This window comes from Chelonia mydas, chromosome 4 (assembly GCF_015237465.2).
Source record: "Chelonia mydas isolate rCheMyd1 chromosome 4, rCheMyd1.pri.v2, whole genome shotgun sequence".
In the NCBI taxonomy this organism is placed as follows: Eukaryota; Metazoa; Chordata; order Testudines; family Cheloniidae; genus Chelonia; species Chelonia mydas.
Genome location: NC_057852.1, coordinates 58,605,707 through 58,627,969, shown reverse-complemented (window position 1 = coordinate 58,627,969; position 22,263 = coordinate 58,605,707). Strand labels below are relative to the sequence as shown.

The 22,263-nt window shown below is 37.2% G+C and overlaps 1 protein-coding gene across 9 annotated transcripts in view; it reads left to right on the top strand.

The window, feature by feature from the left end:
• The window catches only part of LRBA (LPS responsive beige-like anchor protein), a 549,006-nt gene that overhangs the window by 62,843 nt on the left and 463,900 nt on the right, over positions 1-22,263 (top strand). For all 9 annotated transcript variants that reach the window (XM_043545801.1, XM_043545802.1, XM_037897376.2 and 6 more), the window contains exons 3-13: positions 4,713-4,944; positions 5,101-5,201; positions 7,172-7,267; positions 10,113-10,234; positions 10,389-10,515; positions 13,131-13,250; positions 14,358-14,504; positions 16,080-16,277; positions 17,285-17,418; positions 20,283-20,391; positions 20,520-20,672. In XM_043545801.1, coding sequence (XP_043401736.1) covers positions 4,713-4,944; positions 5,101-5,201; positions 7,172-7,267; positions 10,113-10,234; positions 10,389-10,515; positions 13,131-13,250; positions 14,358-14,504; positions 16,080-16,277; positions 17,285-17,418; positions 20,283-20,391; positions 20,520-20,672 — 1,539 coding nt within the window. The remainder of the gene's footprint in view (positions 1-4,712; positions 4,945-5,100; positions 5,202-7,171; positions 7,268-10,112; positions 10,235-10,388; positions 10,516-13,130; positions 13,251-14,357; positions 14,505-16,079; positions 16,278-17,284; positions 17,419-20,282; positions 20,392-20,519; positions 20,673-22,263) is intronic.

Here is a 22,263-nt window from a genome sequence, read left to right as displayed (position 1 = left end):
AGGTGAGAAAATATTCAGCAATATCACTGGATTCATCATACGGTGGACAAAGTTGCTCCCATTTGTGGATTTTTGGGGAAGTGGAGTCAGCAGCTGAAGGGTTTTGTCTCTTCAACTCCATAACAGCCAGGACGGACATGCTTCCTCTCTCTTTCCTTCTCCTCCTGAGCATGCTGCTGGGCCTCCATAGCTCTCTCATGGGCAGCCTCTTCTCTGGGTGTTTCTGCCTCCACAGCTCTCTTGTGGGCAGCCTCTTCTGCCTCCCTAGCAGCTTTTTCTCTGGCCGCTTGTGCATCAATCTCCATCTGTCTGAGTTTCAGCTGTCTTTTATGTTCCTTCTGTCTTTCCTCAGCTTCAAATCTGGCTAATTCCAGTTTTTTCTGGACGTCACTTTCTATTGTCGTAGCCTTTCTGCACTTAGCCTAACTTAACCCTAGAGCTAGAAAGAAAAAACCCCACAGCTTGTGAATTCCCTTGCAGGATTTAACTACTCTGCCCTGAGCCAGAGAAAAAAAAACTCCAGCTGCTCTCAGCTAAAAGAAAAAAAAAGTCCTTTAAAAAATAAATAAATAAAAATAAAGCAAACCTCACTGCTTTCCAAGCAGCCAAAAGGAAAAAAAAAGTCCTTTTGATATCCTGAGGTTTGTGCTTCTGGTTCAAAATGATCCCACCACTCTGTCACTATGTCTGCAAAAGTAACTAAATTAAGTCTGAGACCATGTCAGGGTTCCCTCCCCCCTTTGAACTCTAGGATACAGATGTGGGGACCTGCATGAAAGAGTTATTTCTTTCCCCCTAAGCTTAGTTCTACCAGTTTAGGTTAAAAACTTCCTCAAGGCACAAATCCTGCCTTGTCCTTGGGTGGGTACTGCTGCCACCACCAAGTGGTCCCTTTCCTGAATCTTTGTCTAACTCACTTAGTGGTGGCAGCAGTACCCATCCAAGGACAAGGAAGGATTTGTGCCTTGGGGAAGTTTTTAACCTAAGATGGTAGAAACAACCTGGGGGCGGGTCTTTCATGTGGGTCCTCACATCTGTACCCTAGAGTTCAGAGTGGGGAGGGAACCCTGACATGGTCTCAGACTTAATTTAGTTACTTTTGCTACACCGTGCATGGAAAGTAGCTCCCCATTTACCTGAAGTTTCTTAAATGTTTTCATTAGTGGCATATACAGCTGCCCTGTAATTATGATTCCAGATCCTTAAATCTTGATCCCCTAGTAGGGCAGAGTTTGGTAGCTACTGTATGTAATTAGGAGGTAGCCCTGAATGTGTTAAGTCTGAAAATGACTATATGTAAGGGCAGTAGCTGCACCAAATAAACAAGCCCCAGCAGCTCTTCCTATATCTTGTGAATCCTCCTTCCATCTTAAGTCAGATGGAAAATTCCTAGCAGTCATTTCATTCCCATCTTTAAATTTGTTTTATTCTCTCTCCATTTCTAGGCTTTGCTAATGCAGGGAAACCTTAATATGCACAGTTCACTCCTAATCTGCTGATTTCTAGAAAGGTTAGGAAAGAGAGAAACATACTTAGGGCTTGACTGTTTGTGTTGGCTTGGAATTGAAGAGTGTATACGTTTTCCCTAGTCTCAGAGTACCAAATGCAGAAATTCCGTGTGCTTACTGAAGAGCTCCAGCTATTGATGTTATGACTTTTTTTCTGAAAGTAAATATAACTGGCAGATGTTAAAGACATAATGTAAAATTTGTGAAGATGTATTAGAATACTTAGAACACTATGCTTTAAAATCATTGCTATATGCTTATACATTATACTACACCCTATAGAAAGAAAATGTTATGCCACCCTGTGGGTTGCTATAAAGAATGTTTATGAAGTTCAGCCTAAGACTTAAAATACGTTGAATTGGAGAGTTTTGAAAAATGTACTGTATGACACAGGAGACCAAATCATGCTAAAGTGCAGGGAAAGACTATACATCAGTTCAAAGGCTACATTATTCAAAAAAATACAACCATAAAAAAGTAATAAGATTACATTCTCACACTTCATGGCTAGTAAGGTGCATTAAGCTGCTCAGATATTCATAACTTACTGTGACATTTGGGAAGATTACATTTTGCTGTGCACAGCCATTACTGCAGCTCAGATAATAACTAGCCCGTTCATGGGCCTGGATTATGATCCCTGTCGTCGGAAACAAATTTGTGTTTTGAAGGTTGATCAGTTCCAAATCACTATTAGAAAGGGTTAATATGACATACTGTAGAGTGTGTGTGCTTATGTGTATCTAATGGGTATGCATGCATAGAGTACATCAAATATAGTCCACTTTGTGTATACTGCTTTTTCTGTCAATTTTTTTGTCAAAAGGTATTACTTAAAACAGAAATGTTTAAAACATAGTGACTGCACTAGATATATACTTTTAATGTAACACCTGCTGAAATATTTGTTTACGCTGGTTAGATTGGAAAATTAATTTGACAGTTTCCTGGATGGGTGATTATTGTTAATGGTGTGTGTAGCCAAAAATGAAGGGTTGATGGTAGAAATGATAGGGTGAAGGTGGGGTCATCTTATTTGCAACTAAATGTTGACCTGTACAGTTCTGATGTGATAGCTCTTGATTGGTTAGTTAAACTATATACCTAATTAAATTAAAAAGTATGGTGTGACTCTTAGCTGACAACAAACGTATAGCCATTGTATTTGCACCAAGAATTACTTTTACTTTTTGGTTTCTTAGTCAAGTTTCATTTGCGAGACTGTCCTTTTGAGGAAGGCCTCAATAGGTCTATTAGGGTGGGTGATATGCTTGCATTCAATGTAAAATAAATAGTAATTTGAGTGTCGCTTTCTTGTTTTTGATCCAGTTGTCTTCAGGCTTTTTTTTTCTCTGAGTTTTTTTAAAAATGCATTTTGTGATGTTACTACTTTAGCCCATTCCACCCAAGGATCTCAAAGCACTTGGCAACCACTAATGGATTAAGATAGACATGAACCTCATTTTGCAGAAGGGGGAAACTGAGGGATAGAAACTGAGTTACTTGATAAAGATGAGAGAAAGTTGGTGGCAAAGCTGGGAATAGAATTCATATCTCCTGACTCCCAATCCTGTGACTTTACTAGATAATACTCTTCCATGTTCCTTTAATTACTTAAATTATTGCAATTCAGAAAAAGTGAAAATGGAAGGGAAATATAAATTTTTTAAAATGGTCATTCAGAAACTCTCCATTTCTTAGTACAACCTCAATCACCTTTGCTAACTTTCTCAATTTCTTATGGTATTTGACATCACTGCTTTATGTTCAGAATGTTGAAAGGTGCAGCTTCCAACCTGGAAACAAAATTTAGGATCTTTTGGATATTCTACAGTGATTTGAGTGTTTGACTTACAATATTTAAGGGCAACAATTTGTTCTGTTGGACATACTTGACCTAGTGAATGGAGCTGTAGGGGCTTATGGGATGACAAGAGAGAATAAGTATTTTGGGGGGTGACTTCTGTCACAGTATAACTTTAGGAAGGAAATCAACTGAATTTCTAATTGGATACTGTTAAGCTGTCATTCTAAGTGACTGATCAAACCTGTCCAAATAATATAATTCACTTGTTTAGTTAGTTTTGAAAATATCCACATGTAACTCTTCAGATTTACTCATTCCCCTTCCCCAAACATATCAAGATATTTGACTTTCTCATATGTGTCCCAAATTGAAATCATGACATTATTTTCTTAGGAAGGTAGATGAGGGGAGGAGGAAGGAAGGGGAAAAGTGCCTTGTGACATCCACCTAAATACCTGAAAGATCTAAAGAAACAGAATTCACCAAAAAATTATTTTTTTCGTTTTTAGAAAGTCTTTCTGTAAATGGAAGGAAATGTAACACAAACTTGAATTTACATCTAAGATGTCACAGTACTGTATTCATATTCATCTAACTTGCAGAAAAGTCTTGAAATATGAGGGCCTGGTGAGACTGGTAGGTTAGTATGTTAATCTCAAGAGAATTAAATTCTAGTTCAGGTCACAAGTGAAGATGAGGTTTGATTTCTTTGTAGCTGTTGCCTTGTGCACATCAGAAACCACCTAATGTGGTATACTCACCAGTTTCTGTTCAAGCAAAGTCCATGACAGAAAGTTCTGAAGTGTTGCTTTTCTGGATTTAAGTGCATTAGCAAATCTGTAGGAGGAGACATAATCGTTAATGTTGGGCTCCAACCAATGCTACTGTTCCTTCACTTTTTAAATGATCATTAACATTCACTCAGATACAACTGTTTTGTGCTATAATTTGAAAACGAACAAATAACCCCCCCCAACCTCATACCTTTGCTTATGAAGTAAAATTGCAGTTGATGCTTCAATCTGCTTTTCATCTAATATACCCGAAGTGCAGCTAAAGGTTTGTAAAGAGCAATACTTCGGTGAGGTAGGTCAGCTCTTCACAGCAGCTGTTCTCTTACCTATTTGGGAAGTGCTTTTACAGATGGGCAAACTGAAACACAGAAAGGTCAAGTGTCTTCATCAAAGTTACACAGTGAATCCATAACAGAAGTAGCAATTGGATTCACGGTTTGCCACCATCCAATTCCTCTTCCCTAGTCTAATCTAAATCCAGCCCCACAACCTCTGTAAATGTTTCAGCACACATCCTTGGGAACGTGCACAGCAAGACCTAAATGTAGAATGATATGTGGAAATGATTGTTACTAATGCTTTGCCTTTTTTTCCTTAAAGCTTGTAGGGGGCCATTTTGATCTGGAAATGAACTTTATTATCCAAGAAGGAGAGAGTATTATCTGCATGGTAGACTTGTTGGATAAATGTGACATCACTTGCCAGGCTGAGGTGTGGAGCATGTTTACAGCAATCCTGAAGAAGAGTATACGGAATCTACAAGTCTGCACAGAAGTAGGGCTTGTTGAACAAGTGCTACAGAGAATTGATAAAACTGACAATATGATTGCAGGTATGACGTTACATGGCAATACATTTATTTGAGCTAAATATGACTGTCTTTATATAAAACCTTAACACAGCACTTTTATTGACAAAATAAAAGAATAAGCATTTTGTCATTACATACAGAGCTGCATGTATATCATTTTAATATTTTTTCCTTCAGATCTCTTAGTTGATATGTTGGGAGTGCTGGCTAGCTATAATTTGACGGTCCGAGAGCTAAAATTGTTCTTCAGCAAACTCCAAGGAGAAAAAGGAAAATGGGTAAACAACTTTGTTGTCTTAATGTTGGTTATACTGTCTCCTAATCTTTCCAAACAAAAAGGGCTATTTTAGAAACATTTTTAATAACCATATGTGAAAGCTATCAAAGATGTAGGGATCCCCGCAGTAGTATTATCAATAGATGTCTTCTTGCATATTAGTAATAAAATAGATGGTGTAGAAGTGTGAGTAAGTTACCAATTAGATTTACGTTTCGTCGCTCTAGAAATACTGATACTTAGTGCCTCCGGTTTCCCCTGACAAACAGGTCGCACTTGTCTTCTTTATATACCCGGAAATAATTTGATGGTAGTAGGTACCTGTTTTTCTTTTTATAACTCCAGTTACATGAAACCAAGGGGGAAAAAAAAAAAGCAAAGGATTTAAAAAAAAAAATGTAGACATTTAAAAAAGGTAAATTAAAAACTACCTCCCACATACACAACCCAAAGAGTGTCTTTTCTCACTTTGTTTTTAACTTTGGGTAAATATTGCAGAAACTGATTTGGTTAGCGAAGTAGGAATTTGTAGAAAGATCTGAATTTAAGGCAGTCTTGTAATACCACTTGCTGCTTGATTTCAAAGCGAAATCCAAGTGAAAAGTCCTAGCATAATTTTTTTATTGTTTCCACCTGGAGTGGAATAGGAGAACAGAACACCCCTGACAACCTCCCTCCTGAAAGTTAGCTTTTTTTCTCCTCATATGATACTGATGGTACCAAATATACTTCCTCCTCCAGGTGGAATCTAAATATCAGAACTGCTACTTTGACAGCAGAAGCAATTGCTTTAAGAATTGTTCTAAGCTCATTGAAAACATATTTGTAATCCTGCTTTGGTGGTCCCTAACATAACCTGCTCAATATAGAGAAAAGGCTTCACAGATCTGGTTTCTTACTGATTAAAAACAAATGCCTATTAAATATAAAAACCTATGCTAATATTCAATTAAAATTTCAATTTTTAAACAAAACTGCAAATTGATCACATAGAAAATACTGTGTATCAAGGTATAAATTTAAGGCTAATGTAGTTAAAAATATTGCATATGTTCAGTGTGGGTGAGTTAAGGTACTCTTTGTAATGTTAATGTTTTTATTTTCCGACTCTCTTGTTTGTATTTAATTTTCTTCTTAAAGAACAAATACAGAGGTGAGAAGGAGGAGAAAAACATAGCTGCATTGCTAGGAAATTGCACAGCTCTTTAAATCTTAAACTCAACTGTCTGCAGCACTAGTTATCCAACTTTTTGTGCAGTTCCACAGTGCTGCAGACACTCAATTTAAACTGTGATCTGTACTCTCTTCCCCCCCCCACCCATTATTTTCTGTGAACATGTGTGAACCATTTTGATTTGCTTTGAGCTTTTATTTTTGAAATACCTTTTTAAGATGGCACAGTGATTAGTCTTCAGTGAGTGGTTTCATATGAAGTTTGAAGTTTATTATTTTTTGTTTCCTAGGCTCAAACAGTTTGAAGTTTCTTCTGAAAGCAAGAAAAACATGATTTTTTCTCTCCCCCCCCCCCCCCCCCCCCCCCAACAACTCTGAGGGAGTTTAAAGGAATTTCTTTACTTCCCACCTCAGGGAAAGACCAATCATTAAAAGTTTCAGGCCTCTGGAAAGTTATAAGCAAGTGAAAAAACAGTCTTACAACTGTTGGCCTGCAACCATAACTATAACACTTGATATATTAAATTGATGTAAGCTCTCAGGTTTTATTTGGAGATTATTGCCACTTGAATTCAATAGGAAAAGTTAGCTGGAAAAGGAAAAGTTAGAACTGGGCTGTTGGTATCTAGGATGAATTTTGAGTTGATACTGTTCCTTGACTATTACTCTCCTGAGTAATTTGGTAGCCTAATGTTTGTCTGTGGAAAGATGAGAAATGTGTCAAAATGCGTCCTTTTTTATAATATGTATCAGAATAACATACAAATGTTTGATATTTGTGATAATTTCTTTTAATAGCCACCACATGCTGGAAAATTATTGTCTGTATTAAAACACATGCCTCATAAATATGGTCCTGATGCCTTCTTCAACTTTCCAGGAAAAAGTGCTGCAGTAAGTAGTTATATACGTTTTCTATACCTTTGTTATCCTACTCTTACTACTGGCTCTTTTTTGTCGTCTGTTCTCATTTGGCTGTTTTGTTCCATGTATACGGTGATATTCACCAGTCTGACATTGTTCCTAGAGAGCTATTTTTCCAGGGTGGTAACTACATTAAGATTAACTGAAATATGTTACTATTAAATATGCACTACATTTATGAAAGGACACAAGTAATAGCCGATATCTTAATAGCCCATAGCCCATTTTGTGAGATTGGTTCAATTAACTCACTCTTATTTGTTGCAAGCAGAATCTTTGTCTGCCTTTATTTCTTCTCTAAATATTCCTTAGCAGTGGTGTCTGTCCTAGTGTGCAACACACAAGTGAATCCCCAAATATTATACACGTTTGGGAGGCACTCCTGAGAGAGCCGCAGAATGCACCAAATTGAAAGTTGGCTCAATTCTGTTGTCTGTTCATTTTTATGGGCAGGAGACACAGAACCTCCCCAGAGACTTCCCCCCCTTCAAATGATCAGACATCATACATGTGAATATAACAGCACATGCTGTCTTTATGAGCTGACTCATTTATATGCTGGCCATATGGAAAAAAATCAGCATTTACTGCACTGTTTTACTGCAATTTCTATTACACACAAGAAATACTACCAAAATATTGCTGCAAGGAAAATATAAGAAACACCAGGATAAAGCTAACACTATGGCTAGGGCCCTACCAAATTCACGGCTGTGAAAAATGCATCATGGACCATGAAATCTGGTCTTTTGAAATCTGGTGTTTTTACCCTATACTATCCAGATTTCTTGGGGGGAGACCAGAGTTTCTCAAATTGGGGGTTCTGACCCAAAAGGGAGTTGCAGGGGGGCCGCAAGGTTATCATAGGAGGGTTGCCACCCTTACCGCTGTGCTGCCTTCAGAGGTGGGTGGCCAGAGAGTGGTGGCTCCTGACTGAGGGCCCAGCTCTGCAGGCAGCAGCACAGAAGTAAGGGTGACAATACCATACCATGCCATCCTTACTTCTGAGCTGCTGCTGGTGGCAGTTCTGCCTTCAGAGCTGGGATCCGGCCAGCAGCTGCTGCTCTCCAGCTGCCCAGCTCTGGAGGCAGTGCCGCTGCCAGCAGCAGCGCATAAGTAAGCATAGCAGTACCACAAACCCCCCCCCCCCCCCATAACTCCTTTTTGGTCAGGCCCCTACAATTATAACGCTGTGAAATTTCAGATTTAAATTGCTGAAATTATGAAATTTACGATTTTTAAAATCCTCTGACTGTGAAATTGACCAAAATGGACTGTGAATTTGGTAGGGTCTTAACTATGGCACAGTAAATACTTGAATTCAGTATAAATTCTGTGGCATTCATTGATGGTAAAGAATTTGTACGCTTGAAACATTTTTTATTTTTAAACCAAACATGTTCAAAATGTCATGCAGTTGTCCTCACTAAGGATCAAATTCATCAAAAACAGATCTTTTAGTTGTTAAAAGAGTAACACATATGTTTTCACAACCTCACACATAACTCAAAAGATAGTTATTGGATCATCTTACAAATCTCTCTTTCCATATATATTCTCCCCACTGAAGATCACACACTAACCACCTTCTTTCTTGAAATTAAACATAACATACTTAAGCCCAAAATAAATTTATGTAAATGAAAATTTAAGGAACTGAAAAATAAAGATAAAAATAGAAATATTTCTGAAACCTTCACCATATGATAACTATAATGGGAGTATTAACATTATTTTGGCTACTTGTACATTGTTTTATTAAATTCTTATACTGTATACCGTATCTAAGTGCCTCAAGACAATGAGAAACTTATTATAGGAATCTTAATATTTTAGATAATTAGCACAAGCTATCCTAAAAAGCTCTGTGAGTTAAACCAATTGTAATGATATCAGCCCCCAAAAGTTGTCAGTCTCAGACATATAGACTTATTAGTGAATTACAGCTTTACAGAAGGGTTGATAGCATTGTGTTTGGGCCGGGATAGCTACACAGAGTTGGGGAGCATAATGAGGAGTCTGGCAACATTTATGTTCTGTGATGTTTTTGTTCATTGGTATTGATCATCTGGACAGCATCTTTGATCAGAGGGTTATGAAAATCTGAGTTGAAATTTACATTGCAAGCCTGTGAAACAAAATGGTGAATGGTAATGGTCAAAAACTGTTCAAAACAAAGAAGCAAATACTATAAAAATTGTTGCGCATATAGTTAGCAACTTACAGACTTTCTAGTTAATGTAGGCACTGTGTTTTTATGGAAAAATTTTGGCTGGAAGGATTCCATAATGTCTTCTTTTGAAAGCAGGGTTATAAGTCTCACATTCTCATGTCTATATTTTTCTGTAGGGCCAAGTTAGGCATGAATTTTCTGCAGATAAGACTGTTTCAGGCAAAATCTAGAGACTTTCATTTTTATGCCTAACTTCTTTCCACAATCAGTTATTTTCCTCCTCTTTGGGATACAGTCTGGTGTGCCAGCATTGTAGAGATCACGAGTCTGTAAATTTCACTTTGCTGTTAGTACACAACAGAACAAGATCAGCTTAAGGCAATTTTGGACCAAATATTTCTCCAAAAAAGTTTCGTTTCATTATGAGTTATTTTTATTGAGATATTAATATTTTTGTCATGAAATCTTTATAATCTAAAGATTCTTTAAAAAACAAAACAAAACAAAAAACAAATAAACCTTGGACCATTTTATTATTGCAGTAAGACATAAGAAGTCTGTAACTTGCACCATGTCCTGCCTTAATTCATAAATGATTTTGTTAAATCTTTCTATATTAAATATCTATGTTACTTCCTTTAGGCTATTGCCTTACCTCCTATAGCCAAGTGGCCCTACCAGAATGGATTTACTTTTCACACTTGGTTAAGAATGGATCCTGTAAATAATATCAATGTGGATAAGGATAAGCCTTACTTATATTGGTATGTATAACGAAAACTTACATTTCTAATGTTTTTTTCCCATTTATATTCATTTTTCAATGGTCTCTGCTTACATTGAAAAAACCAATAACCTAATAACTTTTTTGTTTACATGCAAATTTAGTTTCATTTCTTTAAAAAAACTTTTTTGTAGTTTTCGAACAAACAAAGGACTTGGTTATTCTGCTCACTTTGTTGGAGGCTGTTTGATTGTGACATCAATAAAGTCAAAAGGAAAAGGATTCCAGCACTGTGTGAAATTTGATTTCAAGCCTCAGAAGGTGGGTTAAGCAAGTAAATAATTCAAATAAGTGCCATAAATTACCACAGTACATGTGTGTAATTAGCCATTAGTTGTACTAATTTTTTATTTAGATCAGTGTCCTAGTAAGCTCAGGGGAGCATTCTGTTTTGTTTGCTAATCACTAACTTCATATTGACCCAGAAAAATATTGTCTGCAAAAATATTACCAATAGTATCAGTTGGCATTATTTAGAGAAGTAAATAATACCAACTTTTATTTTCATAAGTAAAACTTAAACAAATGTACATAGTAACCTGCCATTTTTTAAGATTGTGATTTAATACATTCCCAAGTGTAAAAGAAAAAAATACAATTTAATAAAGAGTAAGTCACACATGTGGCCTAGGTGAATAGTGGACTGAAAGTTAGATCTACTGGCTGTTGGTTTAATTATGTGAAATGAGTTGATGGTCTTTGTTTCTTGCTGGACAAGTGTCCACATCAGTTGGTATTTGTGCAGCAGAAATGGTAAAGATTGAATAGATATCAGGATCTGGGAAATTGCTTGAAAAGTGTAGGAGAACTTTCACTGTTCCTCTTATGGAATTCACATCCTGGTCAGTGAATAAATAGAAGACTTCAAATTTGTTAGGGCTGACTCCTGATATGATTAAACGAAGTAATATACACCACAACGTTACTGTTTTTAACCCTTTAAAAATTAGCAAAATAATAACTTATAGGTGTACTAAAATGTATTTATTATGGGAAGTTTATGTTTCTGTATGACCTATCCCTAAGAACTCTCAGCACATATAGACAACCTGAAAGTTCTAAGATCTGTTCTTGTCTATATTCTCTCTTCTTGCTCCTATTCCAGCTTTCTCCCACTTACAGTTTTCCTGTTTCCTTTTCCCTGATAAATTCTGTGTAAAGTCTTTATCCTAACTGAGTGATTTACTCTCACTGTCCTGTGCTATGAGCCAAAGTTTCTCTCAATTCTCAGTTTGGGTGTGGACTAGTGGATAGAGCAGGGAACTGCGGCACAGGAGACCTGGGTTCTGTTCTTGCTATGCCATTTGCTGGCTGGGTGATCTTGGGCAAGTCACTTCCCCTCTATGTCTCAGTTTCTTCATCTGTGAAATGGAGATGATGATGCTTACCTCTTTTGTAAAGTGCTTTGAAAGCTATTGACAGAAGAAGTGCTATATTAGAGCTAGGTATTATCATTATTATACATGTTACCTCTTCCCTGATAATTCCTGGGCTGATAGAGTGTTGAAGAATCTACTGGAGACTTTTCAGGAGGGAAGAGTGTGTAGATGAGGACAGACAGGACTCAAAGCAGTCAGTACACCAACTTTGACAAAAAGCACAGGTTATTCTTCCTCACTCATTACCTGGGATGACCCCAAGAATAATTGTTTATAACTAGTATCAGAGGGGTAGCCTAGTTAGTCTGGATCTGTAAAAGCAGCAAAGAGTCCTGTGGCACCTTATAGACTAACAGTCGTATTGGAGCATAAGCTTTCTTGGGTGAATACCCACTTTGTCAAATGCATCTGGTGAAGTGGGTATTCACCCATGAGAGCTTATGCTCCAATACATCTGTTAGTCTATACGGTGCCACAGGACTCTTTGCTGTTTATAACTATTCTACCTAGTGTGATCACAACCAACTAGTATGTTTTTAAACACCACTTAGCACTGGCTATAAACAGATAGTGTTGTTTGTTTAAAAATATATGTATTAACGTGTGTTGGCTAACATGGTTATGAAACACACACCTTGTTGTCCTGATCTAGTCAGAGGCTTAACATTTTTCTCAAGCAGTTTCAAGAACACAAACTCATGTGTAAGAGAATACACTAAATGAATCATACTTCGTAATTAGCCAGTGTATCCAGAAAGTGTAGTGTTCTCAACTAAGATGAGTTATTCCACATTACTGAATAAACATATTTAGCAACATGGCATGACTTGATTTAAATGGCATTGTTCAAGGCTTCCTGGCATATTTAGTAGACTTGAAAATATGTTTGCTTTCTCAAATGGAGCATTTGTCTGGTGTTTCTGAAGGAAAAAAAAATGTAAACATCTGCGGGAGAGCAGGTCTCCAAACACATTTTGGTAATTCTTATCAGTAATCCCTTGCTGTACATATGGATTCAGGTTTACCATTTGACAGTCTTCGGAGAATCTTTAAGCTTTGGTGTCATCCTTGCTGCTCTTTCGGAATGATTGCAAGAAATTCATTGCCCTAAGCCCCAGAAAATGTAAATACATTAACAAAGCAAGATACAGTATTTCTTTTGTCAGTTATTTTGGCATAAATAGTGCCCTTAGTGTTGTCAGGGAAAAGTTGTGTACTGTGACCATATATCTCTCTTAAGATTATACACCTATTTGTCAGTACACAGGGTGACTGGGCACACTCTTTGGGTACAGTGAATTAGGCTAGGCCAGCAGTGAACTTTGCATTTCTTCCACATTAATTTAAAGAAATCCCTAAGTCATCTACAAAAAGTTTTCTGCCTTTTCGTAACTCATATCAATAGTTTTGATCTTCTGGGATACAGCTACTTTGAGTAACTTTTAAAACATACTTACACAGGCTTAAAGTATCAATAATTATTCTCTTCTTATTCAGTGGTATATGGTTACTATAGTGCATATCTATAACCGCTGGAAGAACAGTGAACTTCGGTGCTATGTGAATGGGGAACTAGCATCATATGGAGAGATAACGTGGTTTGTCAATACCAGTGATGTAAGTAGCTTTTATTTAATTTTGTTACTTAATTTCATACTTGGAATGGCTGAAATTGTTTTTTGCACTTGATTATATTTTTAGGTTTTGATAACCTGGCTTGAGAGGGAAAAAGTAGGTTTTCCAACAGAACTTTGAATAAATAATTAAAAAAACCAATAAACTTCTGTACCTGGTGGCCTACATGGCATTTTACCAATAGATCAACTAAGAGAATGCAAATGTAGTCAGTGTGTTAGATGGCCAGTAAAAGTTATGGGCCCAGTTCTGCAAACACCTAAGCACATTCATTATATTACTTAAATGAACAGTCCATTGACTAGTCTCTGGAGTAAAGTTATGTGTATGCTTAACTGTGTGCAGGATTGGGCCCTATAGGTGAACATTATCATCTCTCTTTAAAAACTTATTTTACTCTCCTGCAGTTTCACTTTCTACTCTCCTAATATGTGGAAGAGAGTTGAATAATACTGATCTCCAACATGGTATTGAGATAGCAATACAATTAATGTTACCCTTATACTCCAGAAAGATCTGATTTTCTGATGATGTATGTTTGACACTTCTAGAACGTAGCTTCTTAACTCTCTCGCCCTGTATATATTTGCAGATATGTCCTGTTAGTATTTGAGTAGAGTAAAAATTGCAGAGAACATCTAGTTTATTTTTAATTAATATTGTATATTATGTATTTTACAAATTTTAGACATTGCTGACAGCTAAATAAAATGAAAAATAATTGTTATTTTGCTTCCCCCCCCCCCTTTTTTTAAACTGCAGGTTTTGAAAACATTCATTTTATTTATTAATGCAATCTTTCAAAATTATCATGAAAGTTTTACCAGCTTGGACACCCAATTTACTTGCCTTGACTATGAAGATTGATTTGAGTTGGGAGAGGAAGATTTTGCTTTTTGCCTGTCCAAAAATATTTTTTTCACCTTGATCAGTTATAATATTGAAAGGCTGCTTTGGGTGTAAAATAAATTATTGCTTTTCTTAAGAATAACAAATACATAGTCCACATGATTAATACTTGTGTGCTTCACATTGAATCCTTTCTTGTCTTTTATTGTGTACAACTATATCCTGTGTTGTCCTTTTCAGACGTTTGATAAATGTTTCCTGGGTTCTTCAGAAACAGCAGATGCTAATCGAGTGTTTTGTGGGCAGATGACAGCTGTTTACCTTTTCAGTGACGCTCTCAATGCTGCTCAGATTTTTGCCATTTATCAGCTTGGCCTGGGATACAAGGTATTTTGGAGTTGAGTGAATAGTACCCAAAAGATTAATTCTAATAAGTCAATTTCTATAGTATTTTAGGATGTCAACGACGATGATGTATACAATGTTCTTACCAGCCTATTTTTTATTTACATAGGCTTATAGAAATAAACTATCTAATATCACAAAATTTAAATTAATCTATTCAATTTTATAAAAGTGTAATGAGGAAAGAAGTGAACATATAGATAATGCTATATGTTTGTCATGAACGTGATTTGCTTGAGAAAAGTGTGACAGTTGAGGTTTTCTGGGGGTGGGCTTTATAACCCCATCCAGCTGCTACTGAGCATGAACTTTTATAAATATAACTTTCTATAGTCACTTGGGTTTTTAAATGATTTTAAACAGCTTTGCATAATTTTATTACAAAAAATATTTTGCTCAATCATGTGACCCTGTGACTTTTTCCATTTTTCTATTTTTTTAATGTTTTCTATTTTTGCCATGATGCATAATCTGCCTTGCGTAACTGATTTATAAAAATGCTACAAGCCCATCTGCATGAGAAGAGAGCATTTGATAATGTAATTAAAAACCATTCTTTATATAAATTCACTGTCAGAGTGGGAGTTGCAGCACAGCAGTAGAATTGTTTGCTGGTGTTTTGTTTTCCATCTCTTCTGTTCTATAAAACTCCAATCCCACTCCATGACATGAAATAGATTGTACATGTATTAAACAAAACACAACCCCTCTCCCCTTCCTGACTTGGCACATATTTAATTTGGTATTAAAACAAGGCTCATGCAAATAATAAACTCCGTTTGCTGTCTTTACTCTCTCGTTGACTTCTCAGGAGTCTTGCTTTGGATTTTTGGGTGATGGGGAGGGACCTGCTGTCTAAGTGGATAAAGCACTAGCTATTAACTAAAAGAAAAGGGGTACTAGTGGCACCTTAGAGACTAACCAATTTATTTGAGCATAAGCTTTCGTGAGCTAAAGCTTATGCTCAGATAAATTGGTTAGTCTCTAAGGTGCCACTAGTACCCCTTTTCTTTTTGCGAATACAGACTAACACGGCTGCTACTCTGAAACCTAACTATTAACTGTGGCTAGATCATTTTCTTCATTGAGTCTTGCGACCAAATTTACTTTCTTCATGCCAGAAAAGTATCTTGATACCTAATTTAACACATTAAAAGTGAAGAGCACTGAGGTTTAATTCTGTTATGCTATTTACTTACTTGCTGTTCGTATTGTGGTAACCCTGATGGGCCTAAGTTGGGGATTGTGGCCCCTGCATGCTGTAGAAATGCAACATTTTTTTGTCCTTACCTCTGCCCAAAGAGCTTCTAAGTGAACACTGAGTAACAGACACTATATTTTCTTATGTTTTTCTTAGCTTCCACAATGTCCCTGCTTTAGGGCACAACAATGCTATATAATACTAACTCTGCAAAAATTGTCCTGTCCTGGTGTTGTAGTGGGGCTGTTCTGATGCATTGCTGGAATAGAGGAGTAATGCTGTTGTAATTGTTTTGTTTCCTGTTGTATTTTCTGTGTTAGTCACCTTAATTTTTTTTCTTTCTTCCATCATTCTAGGGAACGTTTAAATTCAAGACAGAAAGTGATCTCTTCCTTGCTGAGCATCACAAACTGTTACTGTATGACGGCAAATTGTCCAGTGCTATTGCTTTCACATACAATCCAAGGGCTACTGATGCACAGCTCTGTCTAGAATCATCCCCCAAGGATAACCCTTCTATCTTTGTTCATTCACCACATGCTCTCATGCTTCAGGTACTTTGGCACTTTTAGTAGACTTTCTGAGGAGAAAAATGGCTTGTACTTGTGAAGTCTGTAACCAGGATTTTTAGTGCCAGGTGAGAGGGCCCCAGATAATAGACTAATCAATAGAAGCTAGGAGAACTGCACTCCTCTACTTCCTCAACCTTTTAGTTGGAGGTGTGGAGAATTGTTCTCAGCTCTTTAAAGTAACTCTCCTTCCTTTGTCATCAAGCCTCCTGACTTCTCCCCACTACTACTGCCTTATATCAGGCTCCCCTTTCTTATCACTTCTGGTCCCAAGAGGGAGGGATTTTCAACTTCTCCTAACCAATTTTGCTTCTTCTCATTGCATAGAGCAACCCTTCTCCAGATCACACCTGTGCATTGTACCTCTCATCAGTGTACAAGCATGTCATCCTTCCCTTCCCTAAGTGAATTTGCTCACTTTTCCATTCTTAGAGTCCCAATTAAATTCTTCTTCAGAAAGGTTACATCAGAATTTTTTAAAGAAACACAGCAGAAGTTTAGAAAATAACTTTAAAAACAGCCTTCTTCCTTTCTCTCCCCCCCCCCCAAAATTCCACAGCCCCCCAATGTTTTTTCTTGAGGACATTCTATTGTAACTCTTGCTTCTTCCATCTCAGGGCCTCTAACACCTTGCTCTCCTCCACTTCAGGAGAGCACGGGGCACTCCAGGAAGGGCCAGCAAGCTATGGAGCTGCTCTGTTACCAGAGACCATGTTTTGCTTTAGATGCTTGCCACAACCTATGTGCCCATCTAAAGTCATCTTTGGGGACCAGCACAGTAGACCGGAATCCCAGGCTTTGGGTCAGGCTGGGACTGGGACGTCTTTTTAGTGGTTGTCTCCTCAACAGTAGCAGCCATTACTTGTAATAGTTTCTTTGTGTGGTAACAGTTTGATTTTATATTAAAGATACTCTTAAGTATTTAAGTCAAATGATAACTGTTTTAAAGTGGTTTTAGAAAAGGTTTTAATCTTTTAATTCTTCTTTGGCAGGATGTGAAAGCAGTCCTAACACATTCTATCCAAAGTGCTATGCATTCAATTGGAGGAGTGCAGGTACTTTTCCCTCTGTTTGCACAGTTAGACCATAGGCAATATTCATTGGACCAAGTTGACACAACTGTTTGGTGAGTACGTATGGCTACCTCATTTCATCTTCCATTTTAATTTAAGTGAAATGGGTTTTTGCTTAATTTAAATGGCCGCAGAGCTAGCTACCTTATGTTGTAAAGAATTCTCGTGGTTTACAGTTCTTTTTTCCCCCCAGTAAGGTAGAGCAGCAGTAAAGGGAAGACTTCTTATGTAAGGCTTCTCTACATAAACATAATACATTGAAGATTACATCTGCCTTAAGTGATAGAAATGCACAGCTTCTAGTAAATAGTTAATAAAATAACTGAAGGTTAAACTGGAAACCGTGTCTGTCTGTGCTTAGCTATTAGGCAAAGAATTAACTCCAACTAATGGAATTGCAGCACTATTATTTGGATGCTTTATTTCTGTTCTCAAGGCCAGAAGTTGTTACGCCTCATGTGAACAGGACTGTGAGTTGAGGTCAAGATTATTGGCACCATGTTTTCTATGCAAACTTGCACAAATGAAAACAAATATGCACATCATGTTATAGTTATATAATGCATTTATGGGGCACTAGAATTATGAAAAATCTACATGAGCTCTTTCCTGTCAAAGGGGAGGGGCGAGCTTCTTGAATCTCCATGGAGGATAAGTTGATGATCCTGAGCTATAGTGCATGATGAGTGAAAGATGTGTTATGTGTCCAGGCTCACTCAAGCTTGGTATGAGTTGTCAAGAACAAGGGCTGAATGTAAAAATTGTAAGGGACTCTGTAGTTAAGGTTGCAAAGAAGTTTCCTTTAGAACCACTTGTTTTACAAACTCAAAACATTCCAAAACACATTTTACCTTTTTGGCTACTTTATTTTTATGGTGTGAGTGTAGGAGAAACTGAAGCAATAGCCTTCCTTAGCAGTAGGCATACACGTAGCCTTTACTGAGGGCTAGTACCTTTGCTTGGATTAAAATGCTTTTCATTTAGTAAAGTTATTACTATTTGTAAATTATATTCTGGGGCATGAGCATTAGAAAACTGATGAAGATATAGACATGTATTTGAAGAAAAATCCATATTTGGGGTGGGATTTAATCCCATGGATTTCTGCTCCTAAATCCTTTAGGCATTTTTAAAAATCTCCTGAATTCCTAATTTAAATATGAACTAATAAAACTCTTTTATCAACTTCAAAAGTTAGTAACTTCACAACTGCTAAACTGATTTTTTTTTCTCCTGCTTGGCTCTTGTGTTAAGACCTATAAAATCATGTCTAAAAGAAATTCAGTAGAAATAAGTTATACACTTATAAATGTGCAATTTATAGTACTCCATTACCAGTGTAGTGTACAATAAGAAAGGTTTTATACCAATTAATGTCCATGTACAAAAATACGTATGTAAGCCACAGAACTAACAGGCAATAGCCAGTTCTGAGCCAGCTAGGGGCTTAAGTCTAACTGTGTGTATTTTACTGACACCAAAGCACTAATTGACCTTTATGTGCATTTTGTTAAAGAACTATGGAATTTTTTTCTTTTAAAGAGGCAGAAGAATAATGCTAAAATTATGTACAAAAACCTTTTAATGGAATATTAAGGGTACACAGTTAAGTTCTCTAAAATCAGGAAATATAAAAGCTAAGTTTGAATATATGACCTTCTTGCATTTAGACCTTAGGATCATTTTTAATTATGTGCTCATATACTAATTAATGATAAATGAAGTGTAACTTTTTCACCTCCTTAAATGCATGTGCTGATTCCTAGGTTGTGAGTTAGTGGGAGCAATGAAAAGGGGAGAATGCATATCAGTTTGCAACCTAACATCATAATGTTTTTTATCATGGTCTTACAAGAGAAAGGAGCATCTCTGTGATGGGGTGGGGAAAAAACAAACCAAAAAAAACTTTTTTTGGTGGATGTGAGGGGAGCTCATCTTCACAGTGGAACAGTAAAAAGAAAAGACAAATATGTTTGCTTCTCAGTTCATGACTTTTGAGTCCTTAACTGGACAATCTTAATCTTGCATTAATATTTCTGCATTTAATGCAGAAACTTTTGCTGTTCTAAAATCTTCTTGTCTATTTCTTCCTCCACCCCTCTGTTACCTTCAAACCTACAAAGAACTTGCGTATATTCGAGTTTTTCTTTGCTTCAGCTCTGTTTTGCAACCTCTGATCTTCCAGCCACAGAAATTGATGAGACTTCATAGCAGTTAAGGAGTGGCACTGACTAAAGTGGGATTGTTCAAAGCAGTTAGTCCTGCTTTAAATAGAAGTGCTGCCAACATCATTTAGCCTGGCTGAAAGCAACAGAATGGCAGTTGAAATGGAACATAGGTCTATTGTATGGTAGAACTGGTTCAAAATTGGAAGTAATTGGTGATAAGTTGTTTCAGGAGTGTTTTGCCGTTGGAAAAGTATCACAAAGTTCAAAGTTTTGAGGTAGAGAAAATCCAGTAGCAACTAGGAGACTGATCACTTTGGAAAAGCAGCCATGTTAGTCTGTATCCGCAAAAAGAACAGGAGTAGTTGTAGCACCTTAGAGACTAACAAATTTATTTCAGCATCAGCTTTCCTGGGCTACAGCCCACTTCATCGGTTCCATTCTGTGCATCTGATGAAGTGGGCTGTAGCGCATGAAAGCTTATGCTCAAATAAATTTGTTAGTCTCTAAGGTGCCACAAGGACTCCTGTTCTTTTTGTAACTTTGCAGTCTTAAATGTTTTCAAATTCTAATCTTAATCTTAATTTAGCCATTTAAGTGTTGTGTTAAATGTACTTATATACTGGAAGATGAAAGAGCTTAGCTGGGAACATATTCCTGTGAGGGAATTGAATACCTCATTTCTATGACTCTCTGAAACAGCTGATATTTCTTTAAGAAACTGGATGATTTCAATACACTGTATTTTTCAGTTCTACTTTGCTGGCTTTCATCATGGAGTTGCTGAAGAACTCCATTGCTATGCAAGAGCAGATGCTTTCCTGTAAGGGCTTCCTTGTGATAGGACATACTCTTGAAAAGGTAAAACAAAATCACTACTGATCTATGGTTAGCTTATCAGAATCTTTTTGCTAATATTTTTCTGTATTGTCAAAGTTTAAAAACAGTTCTGTAAACGAGTCTGAAGAAACCTTTTTTTTTTTAAACAGTCTTCCAAAGTCCATGTTACCAGAGTTGTGCTAGAACTATGTCTTGCCTTTGCTAAATATCTGAGTAATTTGCACAATGGGATTCCGTTGCTTAAACAGCTGTGTGATCACATTCTCCTTAACCCTGCAATATGGATTCATACACCAGCGAAGGTAAAATGTTTTGGTTTTGTTAATCACATATCAATTCAGGTTAAAAAACACTAGATGGTGGTGGTGATGATGATGATACTGTTTGTTCTTAATGAAGTGGCATCCAAAGGCCCAATCAGGATCCCTCCTTCTTTTTCTTTTATGCTGCTTTTCCTGGTGAGCATTGAGGTGGCAACATGGAAAGTAGGGAGGACCAGACCTCCTTTTCCTCTGCTACAGGTTCCAGCTCCTCCTGTGGGATTCCTCAGCATTCCCAGGCCAGCCCAAAGCTATAATTCCTCCAGTGTATCCTGGGTCAGCCTTGGGCCCTCTGCCCAGTGGGATGTGCCCGGTAAAGTTGTAACGGAAGTGCCCTGGGGTCATCCTTATGAGGTGCCTGAACCACCCCAACTGCCTCCTCTCGATCCAAGGCCCTCCTGAATAGCCAAGCTTGTCTCTCTATCTTGGGGGGGAGGGGTCGACCTAATTTTCGCAACTTCAGCTACACGAATAGCGTAGCTGAAGTCAGCATATCTTAGGTTGAGTTACCTGGCTGTGAGGATGGCAGCGAGTTGATCGCTGCGGCTCCCCCGTTGACTCCCCTTCCGCCTCTCATGAGCTGGAGTCGACGGGGAGCGCGTTCGGGGATCTATTGATCGCGTCTAGACGAGATTTGATAAATCGATCCCCGATGGATCAATCACTACCTGTTGATCTGGCGGGTAGTGAAGACCTGCCCTTAGAGAATAAGCCCAGACACCCTGAAGAGAAAGGTTTCAATCAGGATCCCATTGTTCTACATGCTGTATGTACATAGGCTGACACAGTCCCTGCCTGAATAGTTAACGTTCTAATTGAAGATCTGGATCAGTAGCATGAGACTATTTGCATTCTATCGACAAAGCAGCCCTTTAAAATAGTATAGTCCAACTTCAGTTCCACTTACACTTCTGCTAGGGTGTGAATATGGAGTTTAGTGGATCGGTGCCAAATGATTCCAGATTTAACTATACTGCAAACCAAACATATATCATCTCAGTGATACTATAGAATTACTATGTACATAAAGTATATTAAGGCATAAAAATATTTGCCTGTGGTCCTATACTAATTTCCAATCCATACAGGTATAACAGTGTGCCAGAATTGAAGCCAGAACACTGGCAAAGATTATTTTAAACTCTTAATAGAACAAAAGACAAGTAATTTAGCACTCAAGGAGAAGTATGGAAATATAGGGTTGTTTAAAGATGCTGCAGGCAGTGCTGCACCTGTTTTGTAGCTACATAGGGAATTTTTTTTTTTTCATGGCTTTTAAACTGACATATTTCAAGAGCATGAAATTCACTAAAAAGCTCCATCATCAGAAGGCTATAAACGTTGACATTCTGTGGTGAATTCCATAAGCTGAGCCAAAATTAGATACAAATAAGTTTTGAAGCATCATAAATGAATGATGTTATATGGGTACAGTTAAATTAAGCCTTTATAAAAGCATTGGCAGCATCTTTTATGTTTGCAGAAGGGGAAATAAGCAATACAAATCTATAAGATCGTAACTTTATAATGAACTGTTTATATGAACTTTACAAACTGTTTCATATTAAGGGCA